This window comes from Cherax quadricarinatus, chromosome 21 (genome assembly GCF_038502225.1).
Source record: "Cherax quadricarinatus isolate ZL_2023a chromosome 21, ASM3850222v1, whole genome shotgun sequence".
NCBI classification, from domain to species: Eukaryota; Metazoa; Arthropoda; class Malacostraca; order Decapoda; family Parastacidae; genus Cherax; species Cherax quadricarinatus.
In genome coordinates, this window is record NC_091312.1 from 22,236,520 (window position 1) to 22,252,271 (window position 15,752).

The 15,752-nt window shown below is 41.9% G+C and overlaps 1 protein-coding gene across 21 annotated transcripts in view; it reads right to left on the reverse strand.

The window, feature by feature from the left end:
* The window catches only part of bru1 (bruno 1), a 507,347-nt gene that overhangs the window by 33,024 nt on the left and 458,571 nt on the right, over positions 1-15,752 (reverse strand). For all 21 annotated transcript variants that reach the window (XM_070087294.1, XM_070087290.1, XM_070087297.1 and 18 more), the window contains one exon: positions 11,261-11,476. In XM_070087294.1, coding sequence (XP_069943395.1) covers positions 11,261-11,476 — 216 coding nt within the window. The remainder of the gene's footprint in view (positions 1-11,260; positions 11,477-15,752) is intronic.

Genomic DNA, 15,752 nt, shown 5'->3' on the forward strand with positions numbered 1-15,752 from the left:
ACAGCAAAGTCGCTGTTTTAAACCAAAAACACAGTCAGTTTTTTTTTTCCTCATTTTCAAAGGTTTTCATTTTCAAAGAGAAGAGAAGTGCACCATTTCCAGTAAACCACACTGGAGTGGAATTCATTTCCAATGTTAAGGAATCCTGCAGCAGGCAGGCAAGAGACCTATCACTACGCACTGGACAACTCCATTGTTTTAGCGGTACAAGGGAGGGTGTGAGGGAGGGCGAACGGAAGTAAACAAACAGCCTTCCACACATCACTGTACAGTGGACCCCCGAGTTTCGGCAGCCTCGACTTTCGCGAAATTTGACCTTTGGCGAGTTTTTTTGGAAAAATTTGGCCTCGAGTTTCGTGAAAAAACTCGTGTTTCGGCAACCATCCGGTACCCGTCCGCCCCTCACCGCGCACACAAAGCCAGTCCCCCACGCCATTCACGTTCAGTGTGCCATTGTTTACCAACACGTGACCATCACCCCGCGGGTTCATACAATACATTTCATAATAATCCATTGTTTTTTGTGCTTGCAACTGTTAAATAAGCCATCATGGACCCAAGGAAAGCTAGTGCAAGCCCTTTGGTAAATAAAGTGAGTGACAGGGATGTGGAAGAGTTGAAGGACCACAGGGAAGAGCTAACCACTGATGAACTGCAAGAGCTTCAACTGGAACAGCATCAGACCACAGCCGAGGAACTTGCTTCAGAGGAGGAGGAAGAGGGAGTGGATGAGGTGCCTTCTTCAGTGATTAAGGACATGTGTGGAATGTGGAATGAGTTGCAAAGTTTTGTTGAAAAGTATCACCCTGACCAAGCTGAAACGAGCCCTATCTGCAACATGTACAATGACAGTGTTGTGTCCCACTTCAGGGAAATCTTAAAGAAATGCCAGAAAAAGACCTCTCTGGATAGATATTTTGTGTGCCAGGGGTCCAGTGACTCTCAAGTTGTTCCCAGTGGCATTAAAAGAAGGGAAGTAACTCCAGATAAGGACTTGCTACCTTAAGTCCTAATGGAAGGAGATTCTCCTTCCAAACAATATCTGGAGTTTATCTGGAGAGAGTTCCGGGGGTCAACGCCCCCGCGGCCCGGTCTGTGACCAGGCCTCCTTAGGTCAGTGTCCCAGGATGCGACCCACACCAGTCGACTAACACCCAGGTACCCATTTTACTGATGGGGAACATAGACAACAGGTGGAAAGAAACACGTCCAATGTTTCTACTCTGGCTGGGAATCGAACCCAGACCCTCGCCGTGTGAAGCGAGAGCGTTAACCACCAGGCCACCAGAGCCTCCTATCACCTCCTCCCATCTTCCATCCACCCAGAAGTCTTCAGTAAAGGTAAGTGTAATGTTATTATTATTTATTTTGAATGCATGTACTTGATTTCTGATTGTTTTCATTACGTAAATCTTTATTTAATTTGAAAAAAATATTTTATTTTAATATTTTTGGGTGTCTGGAATGGATTAATTTTATATCCATTATTTCTTATGGGGAAAATGGTTTCGAGTTTCGTGAATTTTGACCTTCGGCGGGCTCTCTGGAACGGATTAATCACGAAACTTGGGGGGGTCCACTGTACCTGGATGCGTAATGAATATTATTATTATTATTATTATAATCAAAAAGAAGCGCTAAGCCACAAGGGCTATACAGCGCGTAATGAATAAATTTTGCTCAGTGTTCATGGTTCTGTTTTCCTTTTCATCGCCTCATCTTGTCTTTGGATATTTATCATGGTATCCAAACAAGGTGCAGGTAACACTGGCCAAACAAGGAAGAGAATTAAACTGCCTATTTTGAAAAAATTTGAAGTAACCAAGATTCCGAAGTGTGGTGCATGTGTCCTAAAGACTGCACACAGGCTTGCTGCTAGAGAATCATTTGTTCATTCAAGACAATTATTATTATAATCAAAACCAAGTGCTAAACCCACATGCATCATACAGTCAAGACAATGAGATGAACACAAAGGCTTGTGCAATGAGTGAGCCTCAGTGTGACACAGTAAAAAGAATGAGGAACAGGTCACTAAGGCTCAATAAAACAGAAAGCTTACTCAAGGTGTGGATTGAAAAACAATGGTGTTCCACCTCATGGTCTTATTATTAGGGAAAATAAAAGCCTCATCATACTATAATACAGTGTTTGAGGAGGAAGGCATCACCAGCCTCAACTATCAACCTGGGCTTAGTAGAGCCACACCCACCCTCACCACTCACTCCAGAAAGTTAAGCATCACCAACCCAACTGTACAGTATAAAAGTAACCATTTTTTAGTTACATGTGCTCCTCCTTTTCACCATCTGAACCTCACTAGAGTTCAGGTATTTCACAGAGCATCTTCAACAAAACTGTATAAAAAAAATATTTTTTGAAGAATTATGATACGGTAGTAAAGATGATTCGTTTGGATTTTTGGAGATCTGAGGAATGGAACGCTGTTTTTCCCATATGTTTCTCACTCCTTAAGTCGCACCCCTCAAGGAAGGTTCCTTGATGTTGGTGAGGGGCTCTTGATTTAGGGAATTGGATCTGTGCTCCAGTTCCCCGAATTAAGCCTGAATGCCTTCCAGATCCCCCCCCCAGGCGCTGTATAATCCTCCGGGTTTAGCGCTTCCCCCTTGATTATAATAATAATAATAATCCTTAAGTCGCAAAAATCTGGTAGTGCAGTTCTCAGGAGCATAACCCATGTAAATTATCAATGTTTACAATATTTAAGAAGATACAGTATGTCCAAAACACTGAAAAAGAATATGATAAATAAAGCATCACTGGAATTTTTTTAAATCCTGCTTGCCCTTTCTCCCATCAGTGCCAGATAATCGATGATATACTAGACATCCCTTGCTTTTTTTTTTTTTAGGTTTGCTATGTGCAATGTCATTATGAGGTGACCTTATTTCTGCCAGAATTTCGCAATACGTGGGAAGAATTCACACCTATACAACTGGAGTGGATGATTGTTGTGTGCTTTCAATCACTGAGATCACCTAATCAAAGCATCACTCAATTTTCTACCAGTATTTCATTAATTCTCACTAAACTGGTTTATATTAACATTCATAGAAAGATTGTAAAATATAAAAAGCAGATTTTGGCATGGTAAATCTAAGTTGAAAGTGAATATAGATGAGAGTAAGGTGATGATGGTATCAAACGATTTAGATAAAGAAAAATTGGATATCACATTGGAGGGAGGGAGTATGGGAGAAGCGAATGTCTTCAGATATTTGGGAGTTGACTTGTCAGTAGATGGGTTTGTCAAGGATGAGGTTAACAATAGAACTGACGAAGGAAAAAAGGCAAGTGGCACAGTGAGGTATCTGTAGAGACAAAAAACGTCATCCGTGGAGGCAAAGAAGGGAATGTACGAGAGTATAGTGGTACCAACACTCTTAAGTGGGTGTGAAGCATGGTTTGTAAATGCTGCAGTAAGGAGGAGGCTGGAGGCAGTGGAGATGTCATGTCTAAGGGCAATGTGTGGTGTAAATATTATACAGAGAATTCACAGTGTGAAAATTAGGAGGAGGTGTAGAGTTACTGAAAGTATTAGTCAGAGGGCTGAAGAGGGGCTGTTGAGGTGGTTTGGTCATTTAAAGAGAATGGAACAAAGTAGAATGACTTGGAGAGCATATAAATCTGTAGGGGAAGGAAGGCAGGGTAGAGATAATCCTCAAAAAGGTTGGAAGGAGGGGGTAAAAAGAAAAAAAGTTTTGTGAGTAAAAGGCTTGGGCTTCCAGTAAGCGTGCATGAGCATGTTATATAGGAGTGAATCGAGACAAATGGTCTTTGGAATCTGATGAGCTGTTGTAGTGTGAGCAGGGTAATAGTATTTTGTGAAGGGATTCAGGGAAACTAGTTAGCCGGTCTTGAGTCCTGGAAATGGGAAGTACAATGCCTGCACTTTAAAGAAGGGGTTTGGGATATTGGCAGTTTGGAGGGACATCTAAACTGTCGTATCTGAGCGCCTCTGTGAAGACAGTGATTACACATGAGTGATGATGAAAGTGTTGAATGATGAAAGTTTTTTCTTTCTTTTTGGGTTTTTCTTTTTGGGTTGCCCTGCCTCGGTGGGAAATGGCCGACATGTTAAAAAAAGAAGTTTAAAAAAAAAAATTCCAAAAAATGTGAGCTCTTTAAACATGCATAAAATTAAGGTAGTGAAGGGGACAGTGAATGAAGCATTAAATCAATGATTGAAACAGGAAAATGGTGAGGCAGTGAGCAAGAAATACAGGCAGTGACAAAAGCAGTGAGCAAGGGATACAAGCAGTGAGTGATACAGCCACCAGTTCAAGTCCAGGGCCACCCTCCTTGGCTCCCAGCCAACTCTCCCTCCTGGTTTCACAGGCTACCCACCCACCAACACCATGCCTCACCAACAACCCTCCTATCCTCTGACTGCCAACTACTAACGAGCTAACACAGAATAAGTAAATATACAATTTTTTGACCAATTTTCATGAAAAAACAAATGTGAACATTGTACATGCTCAAAATGAATATTCACGAAGCATGAAAGTATTGTGCCAAAACCTGAGGAAAAGTATAACGTGGAATTTGCAAAGTCTGAGAACGAATCCTTGTCTTTTACGTGTTACAAAGGGTTTGCTATATGTATGCGATTTCACTGTATGCACTAGTGGCCAGGAATACACCTATCTCATAAAGGAAGGGACTCCTGTACTGTATATAGGATTCACATTTAAGAAAATTATTAATGTTTAATCTACAATTCTATATAAAATAAGAACACTCCAAATATTAATGTATTTCTTGAGAAAGTAATTGACTGCAAAGTTGAAAAAATGATTTGTCTGAATATTTGCACTAAGAGGAGAGCATATATAGTCCCTTTATATAAAGGGAAGGAGGACAAAAGGGATTGTAAAAATTATAGAGGAATAAGTTTACTGAGTATACCAGGAAAAGTGTACGGTAGGGTTATTATTGAAAGAATTAAAGGTAAGACAGAATGTAGAATTGCGGATGAGCAAGGTTTCAGAATGGGTAGGGGATGTGTAGATCAAGTGTTTACATTGAAGCATATATGTGAGCAGTACGTATTTAGATAAAGGTAGGGAAGTTTTTATTGCATTTATGGATTTAGAAAAGGCATATGATAGAGTGGATAGGGGAGCAATGTGGCAGGTGTTGCAAGTATATGGAATAGGTGGTAAGTTACTAAATGCTGTAAAGAGTTTTTATGAGGATAGTGAGGCTCAGGTTAGGGTGTGTAGAAGAGAGAGAGACTACTTCCCGGTAAAAGTAGGTCTTAGACAGGGATGTGTAATGTCACCATGGTTGTTTAATATATTTATAGATGGGGTTGTAAAAGAAGAAAATGCTAGGGTGTTCGGGAGAGGGGTGGGATTAAATTATGGGGAATTAAATACAAAATGGGAAGTGACACAGTTACTTTTTGCTGATGATACTGTGCTTATGGGAGATTCTAAAGAAAAATTGCAAAGGTTAGTGGATGAATTTGGGAATGTGTGTAAAGGTAGAAAGTTGAAAGTGAACATAGAAAAGAGTAAGGTGATGAGAGTATCAAATTATTTAGATAAAGAAAAATTGGATATCAAATTGGGGAGGAGGAGTATGGAAGAAGTGAATGTTTTCAGATATTTGGGAGTTGACGTGTCAGCGGATGGATTTATGAAGGATGAGGTTAATCATAGAATTGATGAAGGAAAAAAGGTGAGTGGTGCAGTGAGGTACTTGTGGAGGCAAAAAATGTTATCTATGGAGGCAAAGAAGGGAATGTATGAAAGTACAGTAGTACCAACACTCTTATATGGGTGTAAAGCTTGGGTTGTGAATGCAGCAGCAAGGAGGCAGTTGGAGGCAGTGGAGATGTCCTGTCTAAGAGCAATGTGTGGTGTAAATATTATGCAGAAAATTCAGAGTGTGGAAATTAGGAGATGTAAAGTTAATAAAAGTATTAGTCAGAGGGCTGAAGAGAGTTTGTTGAGGTGGTTTGGTCATTTAGAGAGAATGAATCAAAGTAGAATGACATGGAGAGCGTATAAATCTGTAGGGGAAGGAAGGCGGGGTAGGGGTCGTCCTCGAAAAGGTTGGAGAGAGGGGGTAAAGGAGGTGTTGTGGGCGAGGGGTTTGGACTTCCAACAAGCGTGCATGAGCGTGTTAGATAGTGAATGGAGACAAATGGTATTTGGGACCTGACGATCTGTTGGAGTGTGAGCAGGGTAATATTTAGTGAAGGGATTCAGGGAAACCGGTTATTTTATATAACCGGACTTGAGTCCTGGAAATGGGAAGTGCAATGCCTGCACTTGAAAGGAGGAGTTTGGGATATTTTCAGTTTGGAGAGATATATTGTGTATTTTTATTTGTATATACTTATAAGCTGTTGTATTCTGGGCACCTCTGCAAAAACAGTGATTATGTGCGAGTGAGGTGAAAGTGTTGAATGATGATGAAAGTATTTTCTTTTTGGGGATTTTCTTTCTCTTTGGTCACCCTGCCTCGGTGGGAGACGGCCGACTTGTTGAATAAAAAAAAAAAAAATTTGCACTGTTCATATCTGCAGATCAGTATTTGTATAAAGTTAGTAGACTGCACAGTGCCCTATTTGCAAGTGCCAATGTTCATAACTTGCTTGATTATAAGGCAGGGGACTACCGTATATAGATGAAGAAATGCCGAAAAAAAATTTTCACAACATATATCCTATCCAGAAGACAACCAGACATTAAGAATATGGGTATTAAAACCTGTAGTACTAGAGTTCAGTACTGTATAGAAATTTTATAGTACATAATTTACAGTAATGTTACTTATCTTTTTGTAGTGCAGAGATGAGTTGTAAACTGTTATGATCAATAGTGGTGACTCAGAGAAACTTTTATTCTGAATCAGAGGTGCAGCAAAGCTTACTAGTGAAAAATGTAGATGGCTGAATAGATGTTGAATGAGGAACAGGTCTGAATATTGCATTTACTGTCTGCCATATTCATGTTGTTACTTTATGAAACATTCTCTAAGAATTCGTAAGTACTTCTGCCAAAGACATCTGTGTACTTGGCGAGAACATCAGTTGCATCTCTTATAACTAACAGTTTTGGTGGCCTCTCAATCTCTTCTTTGTTATCAACATCACTATCCTCTTTTTTAGGCCAGTACTAATACCAAGAGACTGCTCTGCAATTTCTGCATCACTCAATATGCAGTAACCAGGATTACCAATCTCTTATAGCCATGCCATCACATCTCCCTCTGTAACTTAAGTTTCTCCAACCCTCTCAAGGGTACAATGAAAATCAATGGCTTCAAAACCCTGAAAGTCCAACTCAGTATCATGGTTGTTTAAAAAAATAAAAGTAACTATTAGCTAATGTTGTTCTTTGCAGTTCCTTCCACGACACTGCAAGACTGAAGTTGGCAGACATCAGGTTATACTTTTTTGATGTTCTCCAATGTATGTAGGCTTCTATTACCTCTTTCTAGATCTTCAGCCTCCTCAATCATTACCAGTATTTCATCTATTTACCTAAACTGATACAGCTTCTTGCAAGCTGCAACAATCCCCTGGTCCATAGGTTGCATCAGGGAGGTGGTAATAAGGGACAGAAAAATGGCCTTAATTTTACCATTTGTGCTGCTTAAATTATCAGCCCTTGCATGAGCAGGTGCATTATTAAGCAAGAGAAGAGCCTTGACATCCTCAGAATCTAGTGTAAGGACTAAAGTTGGTGCTTGCTTCCTTCACTGATAAAATTTGTAAAAAAATAGTCATCAAATATATATCTGTCAAATCAGCCTTTCTTGAAACCATAAGGCCATGTTAATCTGCCTAAGACCATCAGTTTCAAACAGTAAGAACCATCACCATTAGAACAACATAATACAGAAAGTTGGTCTTTGCTGAACTTAATGCCTGATATTGTATCTTCAAGCTGAAAGACAAGTGCTGGAAGAGTGAGTGCCAAAGGAGACCAGTCTCATCAACATTATACAGCTGAGACTGAGCTTCTCACTGTTCATCAGATCACTTAACATTAATCTGAATGGCTCAACTTCATCCATGGGTGCACTACCAGCCTCAGTGTAAATCTTGACATTACTCGAGCCATGACGATTATGGAAGCACCAAAGCCAACCATTACTTGCTTGAAATTCCACATTTATATGTTTTGATAGCCTATGAGCAGCAGAGTGAAGATTAACACAATGAACATTAACACCAACAGAACATTGTCAAACATACCATTTATGCACTGCTGCTACATGGTTTTTATCATGAACTGTTTTCACGTGCTTTCTAGGACACAACAAATGATAGATGATACACAAATAACCTGCACATAGAAGAGAGGAGCTTACGACGATGTTTCGGTCTGACTTAGACCATTTACTAAGTCACACTGGCTTTATGCCATTTACTAAGTCACACTGACTTAGTAAATGGTCCAAGTTGGATCAAAACATCGTCCTAAGCTCCTCTCTTCTATGTGCGGGTTATCTGTGTATCGGTCCAGTCACAGTATTGTGCCTTTTTTTGTTATTGATAGAGAGATGAGCCAGCAAGACTGGACCTAGTATTTACTGCAAGTACATCTAACATAGGTGAAATAGAATATGAGAGCCTCCTGTCTGCTAAACTTAGAGTACCTTGTAGAACTAAATGTTGATGGATGTGGTGGGAAAGGGAACTGGAGAAAAAACTCGGCAGTTGAAGTGGAATACCTAATTGAAAAGTGGAAACAGTAAAGATAAAGAGTGTCTTTGATTCAACCAGAGATGTAGAAAGGCAAAAAGAGAAAAAGCACGAGAGCATTGAAAAACTACAGAAAAAAAACAACAGCAATAGAAAAGAGCAGATTAACCAGGAATGAATATGCAAGGAAGAGGAGAGGCTGAGTGACAATTTCAGAATGACGTAGCAGCAAAGGCCAAGTTTCAACCACAATTGCTTCACAGCCACATCAGAAGAAAGACATTAAACTGCTAGGTGAATAAGAGCAGAAGGTGTAAGGAAACAAGCTCAACATTTCAGTCATGTCTGAGATTGATTCTGAACCCTTAACCCTTTGACTGTTTACGCCGTATAAATACGTCTTACGCGCCACTATTTCTGATGTATATATACTCAATAATTCTAGCGGCTTCAAATCAAGCGGAAGAAAGCTGGTAGGCCCACATGTGAGAGAATGGGTCTGTGTGGTCAGTGTGCACCACATAAAAAAAAATCCTGCAGCACACAGTGCGTAATGAGAAAAAAACTGATAGTTTTTTTGGATTAAAACACCGACTTTGAGGTGTATTTTCATATAGTATTTATTGCTGTATTCGCGTTTTCATGGTCTTGGGTGATAAAATGGAAAACGTATTACAGAAATAGAGATGATTTTCATTACTTTGACGATGAAAATGACCTTGAAACTGAGCTCAAAGTAGCGGAATGTTCGATTTTTATCAATGTTCAGGAGTAAACAAATCACACCACACGTCCAATACACGTCAACTGGGGAGTCTAATATTCTTTCACTAGTGCACTGATATTATTTATACCATTTTTACAATAATGCAGTAGTCTGCATAACAGTAAATTTCGTATTTTTTTGTATGAATAAATCAAAATAGAAAGCAATAATAATATAAGAGGGGCCTAGAGATGTGACTAATGAACAGAGGATATGTTATTTTAGTGCCAAAAATGTCTACCTTGTTTATTCTGGACCCTATTTTGAAATTGGCATCTTTTTTAATTTGCGTGAAATTGGCCAAATTGCCAATTTCTGACCACTATATTGGGTAGTTCAAATTGGTAAATGAACGGTTTCTTGTACTCAGCTGATAGATAAAATGGAGTTCTAAAGAAATAGCTATGAGTTTGGTCAACTGGAAGAACAGAATTGGCTGAAAACAGGGCTTAAAGTCGGCGAAATCGCCGATACGCATATGTCGCTGAGACCGCTAACTTCGTGGGAGCGTAATTCTGTGAGTTTTCGACCAAATTTCGAACTTTTGGTGTCATTACCATCGGGAAAAGATTCTCTATCATTTCATAAGAATTTTTTTTTTTTTTTCAAAAATTTATCGACATAGAATGACAGTTTCAGAAAGGGGCCTGCGACAGTCAAAGGGTTAATGTGTGAGTTAAGGATGCTACCAAGCCACAAGCACCTATAATAACCAGTACAGGTTCAGAGATGGCAAATCTTGTCTTATCAACCTTTTGGATTTCTATGGCAAGTAACAGAAGGGAGAAGTGAGACAGGAGAAAGAGAGGGATGGGTGGAATATATTTTCTTAGACTACAGGAAGGCATTAAATACTGTACCCCACCAAAGATCAAAACAAAAACTTGAGATGCACACAAATACCTGGGAACATACTCCAGAGGATCAAAGAGTACCTCAGGGAAAGAAAGTAAAGAGTCAATGTCCAGAAAGAGATGGCAGAATAGGGAAGCACAATAAGCATGATTCTGCAAGGATCTGTATTAGGACCCATGTCGTTTCTGGTTTGTGAATGACATCCCAGATGGAATTGAGTCAGATGTCCTTGTTTGCTGATGTATACATCTGTGAATAAAAACAGAAGAGGATAGGGGAAAAGCTACAAATAGATCTAAAACCCATAATAAATCTTAAACCCAGTGGTGCAGCCATGGGGCAAGGGGGTATAATAAGGGATAAAGCCCCTCCCCAAAAGTAAATAATTTTTATTTTTTTTCAATTAATGGTTAATTTTCACTATTACGTGGACCAGTGACTACTGGCTAAGGCAGTGGTGAGGCAAACTAGAAACACAACTTCAAGAGTAGATATGATAAGGCTCAAGAGGCTAGAAATTCATGAAACCAATCAAAGTCTATGACGAAGGGCAAAAGTGAAGTCTCAAACTTCACAAGCACAACTCTGCAAGTACACTCAAGATTTTGCTACAGATGTGTACTGTGCTTGCAAGTGTGCATGCACAAATAGAGGCAAGTCCCCATTTTATGAACATTCAAATTACAAACACACACACACACACACACACACCAACAAGGGCATTTTAAAACCAATTAGTTTTATTTGTGCCAATCTTCAGTTACAAACATGAATGACTGTGAAAATAGGCTGAGTTGCAAACAACTTATTTGTAAGTTGAAACAACTGGAACACTAGTCCATGAGTTAGGGAACCTCTGTACATGACATCAAAGATTAAAAATTATAAAGTTACAAACTTTAGACAAGTCCTTGTTAAACTTATTAGTCTAATGCAACCAATGAACTTACCAAAACATTTTGAAAGGTTGGTCTGTTTGTCAATGAAAACTTTTGCAGAAATGACTTTGCCAAATGGCCAGAATGCATGGGCAAGCTCCTGGTCTGTAAACTCCTGTGGAAGGTGGTAGATAAAGAGGTTTGCCCCATCAGGTCCCTCCACCTGTTTGCCTGCAGGATTAGATGATGATGCAGCTCCTAACCCAGCACTCACATTATTGGGGAAGCCTGTAAAATAATTCAGATTTTATTAGCAAGATAAACTATCAATAATATAATAGAGTAATAATTTTCAAACTAACATAAAGGGAGTACAGATGAGAGCAAATAACATATAAGATGAACTCCACCAAAGGGCTGCCTATTTTCAGTTTTTATTGTCTTATTCTCTTCAAAGGTGATGTATCGATGCTGGTGAAGGGCTTTTTTTTCCAAGGAATTTGAGGGGCACTAAAAAGCAAAGCTGGGGTACAAGACATCAATCAATTCAAAATACCATGTCTATGAAAGACATTGAAAAATCTTCAGTTTTTGTTGTGATTTTTTTTTATTTTACTACGCTGTTTAAGTTAAGTGTTGCATGCTGTTTTCTTCTACGTGCTTTGTATTCCTTCATCTTTACTCCTATGGTCCTCTTCAAGGAAGGCTCCTTGGCGTGGTGAAGAGGCTCTTGGTCTGAGGAATTAGACCTGTCGGTCTTCTTCCTCAGACCGAACCTAATTACCCCCCAATCTCCCCTCCCCTATCCCATCCTCCCCACCCTCTCCTTTTTCCTTTCCTCCTCCTCCTCCCCACCCCTCCCTTTTGCCCTTCCTCTTTTTGGCCTTTGGGATTTCTCCCACAGGCGCGCTAGTTCCTAGGTAGGGGAAAGGATACCGGGGTCCATCCCATTCCATTGAGGTTCTTGGCGGTGGCGTAGTTTGCCGTGGAATCTGGATCGCCTGGGGATGTCCCGATCCCTCTCCGGTATCCCGGAGTAGCTTTGGGTGTCTTTCGGGCGACGGGTGTATCTCTGGAAGCCACCTTTCGGATTCTGGGGGTGGTGGCCGAAGGAGGTATGCTTTGTGGCGGATATCCGGCCGCCCTCTCTTTTGTCCACCGAGGTAGCTCGGCAGATGTGAGGTTGCTATCCTGGATTGTTAGTTTACTAGCATGATGGGTAGGGTATGGCACGGGTTCCATGCTGCATCTGCGCTACTTGCGGTGCTGAGGTCCTCTTGGGCGCGGAGGGGGATTTCTGGCCCTTTCATTCCTCCTAGGAACTATCCCTCCCCGGTCTCCCCTTTTTTTATTCTTTTTTTTATTTTTATTTTCTTTTCTTTCTTTTTTTTTCTTAAAAACAAAAAGAAAGAAGTAACCTAACCATGGCAGCCCTAGTCCATGAACCTACTACCCCCGGGCCCCTTCTTGATACCGCACCCCGTTCTGACCCCGCCTCGTCTTTGGACCACTCTTCAGACACTCCTCATGCCTCTGTACCTCTTGCCGGTGCTGTTTTCTCACCCGCTTCAGGTACTGAGGCCTCGACTGACTCCTTCGATTTATCGGACCTTCGCTCTCCTCTGACTATGCTTCCGGCCTCTCCCTCTATGGTGCGGCAATTTTCAAATCGCCGACCCGTTCCACGTCGGACCAACTCTGGTCCCACGCCTAAACGCCAACGACAATTACCTGCTGATGATACTTCTCCACCTTCTCGTTCTTCTCAGAAACGATTGACACGTCCTTCACTACCTTTCCACGCTCAGTTTCAGACTGAACAATGGACTAAATTCTTCACTTTACGACCGACTTCCTCTACTGCCTATCTTTCTGACCACAGTATTGGCAAGGCACTCCTACGCCATGTTGGTAAAGATATTTCTTTTCATGCTCTTAAGAGCGGTACGCGCATCATCACCATACAGAATGCTGCCCAGGCTCATGAGCTCTCTTGTCTTTCCCATATCGATACTGTTCCTGTCACTCTTGAAAAACATCATTCCCTCAATTCTTGTAGTGGCACCGTCATTCTGCCCCATACCATAGTTCAACAAAATTTCCAGACATGTGGCACTGACATTCTTGAACAGCTGGAACTCCAAGATCTCCCAATCCTCAAGGTAGACACTTACGTTCTTCCTGCCCGCGGGCGGAGACGATACCCTAGCAATGTGGCTCGTTTAACTTTTGACAGCCGAGAACTCCCATCCTCAGTTTATATAGCAGGACATCGGTTACAAGTTCGAAAGGTGATCCCTACACCACAACAGTGTAGAAATTGCTGGCGATTTGGCCATCCAGCGAAATATTGCAGATCTATCGCCGAATGCCCAGTCTGTGGTGCCGATGACCATTCTAATACGTCTTGCAATCGATCTCCCTCTTGCCTTAACTGTCATGAGGCTCACCCTTCGTACTCTCGCCGTTGTCAAGTCTATTTAAACGAGCGGGAAATCCGTTACCTCAAAGAGACAGAAGGTCTCCCTTATGCCATGGCAGTTTCTCATCTCTGTCTCCAAGGGAGACTCCCACGTGTTTCTTATTCCCGTGTTTCAAAACGTCCCCCCACTTCTGGTATCCCATCTTCTACACCCACCTCTGTGGTTACCTCTCCCATAGTCACTCCTGTATCTAATCCTTTTGCTGTCCTCGGCTCAGACGTCCCTACTTCAACGCCTCAGTCTGATCTCGCTTCTTCGTGTTCTCTCTCACAAGCCTCAGTATCGACGAGACCTCGTACGACACCTCCTCCCAATCGTCCCTCTACTTCTCAAAAGTCAAAAAAAAGTCCGTTAACACCTCCTACCCATCTTCCACCTCCTCATTTTACCCTCCCTGTCTCTGTCCCTGGTTCTCCCCCTCTCACTGGCTCAGTTACAAGTGTAGAGGTTCACCCTCCTCCTCGTACTGTATCTTCCTCCCCTGTTCCCTCCCAAGTTTCTTCCTCTTCTGCCACCTCCCAGGTTTCTGCCTCTTCTGTCCCCTGCCACGCTTCTCCAGTTCCCTCCACCCTTTCGCCCCCTCCCCCTACCTTGGTACAGTCCAATACAGTTCCAATCTTTACTCATCCTCCCCCTACCATTTCCAATATTGTCTCCCATACGACGTCTCTGAATTCCGAAACACTTGAAGCAATCTCTGAATATATTGCAGAGACCAAACCATCAATGGACACTGATCCACCTTCCGCTCTTTCTCTCTCCTCTGCTCCATCTGCGCAACTCCTTTCTTCACAGCGCACCGTTCCTTCGCTGCTTGAACGTTTTCCACTGCCTCCGCATGTGGACTTTTCTAACCCCTCTAGTCCGTAGGAACCCTTACCTGCGGATTTCAAGTATGTTTATCATTGCCAATCATGGCCTATTTACAGTGGAATATACGCGGCCTCAGGGGTAATCGGGGTGAGCTTCAGATGTTACTCTCCCAGTTTGCCCCTGTTGGTGTTTGCTTACAGGAACCAAAATTACACTCTGCTGTTATTTCTCCCATCTCAGGCTATAATTTATTGTATTCTTCAGATCCTTTTCCTGATGGGACCTTTAATGAAAGTGCCCTTCTTCTAAGCACTGATATTCCGTACCATCAGCTATTTGTTCATACTTTGCCGCATTACACAGCAGCCCATATCCACTTACATAGGTGGTATACGCTCTGTTCTTTATATCTCTCTCCTTCTCGGGCATTATCTATTCCGGATATTGCCTTCCTTGTTTCGTCATTACCGCCACCGATTCTGTTACTTGGTGATTTTAATGCCCACCATTTCCTCTGGGGGGGGTCTCACTGTGATTCCCGTGGAATTCAGTTAGAGGCTTTTCTTACCACCCACCCCCTCCATGTTTTAAATACAGGTACTCACACCCATTTTGATCCTCGGACTCATACTCTCTCTTGCATCGATATCTCAGTCTGCTCTTCCTCCGCCGCATTAGACTTCACTTGGTCTGTTCTCCCGGACTTACATGACAGCGATCATTTCCCAATCATTCTTACTTCCCCTTCATATTCGCCACCTCTTCGCACCCCACGCTGGCAATTTGATCGGGCAAATTGGAACCTTTACTCACACCTAACTGTTTTTAAAGAGGTTCCTTCTTCGTCCTCCATCGATGAGCTTTTACACCTCTTCTCGTCCTCCGTTTTCACCGCAGCTTCTCATTCTATACCCCAAACTTCGGGCAGGCATTCTCAGAAATGCGTGCCTTGGTGGTCTCCTGCTTGTGCTCGTGCAGTACGTTTGAAACGCGCTGCATGGGGCAGGTATCGGTACAATAGAACCACAGAGAGACTCCTTGATTTTAAACAGAAGCGTGCGATCGCTCGCCGTGTCATCCGTGACGCTAAACGCACTTGCTGGCGAGATTATGTCTCCACCATCACCTCTGCTTCCTCTATGAGTGCAGTCTGGAAAAAAGTACGAAAACTGAGTGGTAAATATTCTCCTGACCCGGCTCCTGTTCTGCGGGTTGCCGGTGTTGATATAGCAAACCCACTAGATGTTGCCAATGAAATTGGCAAATAT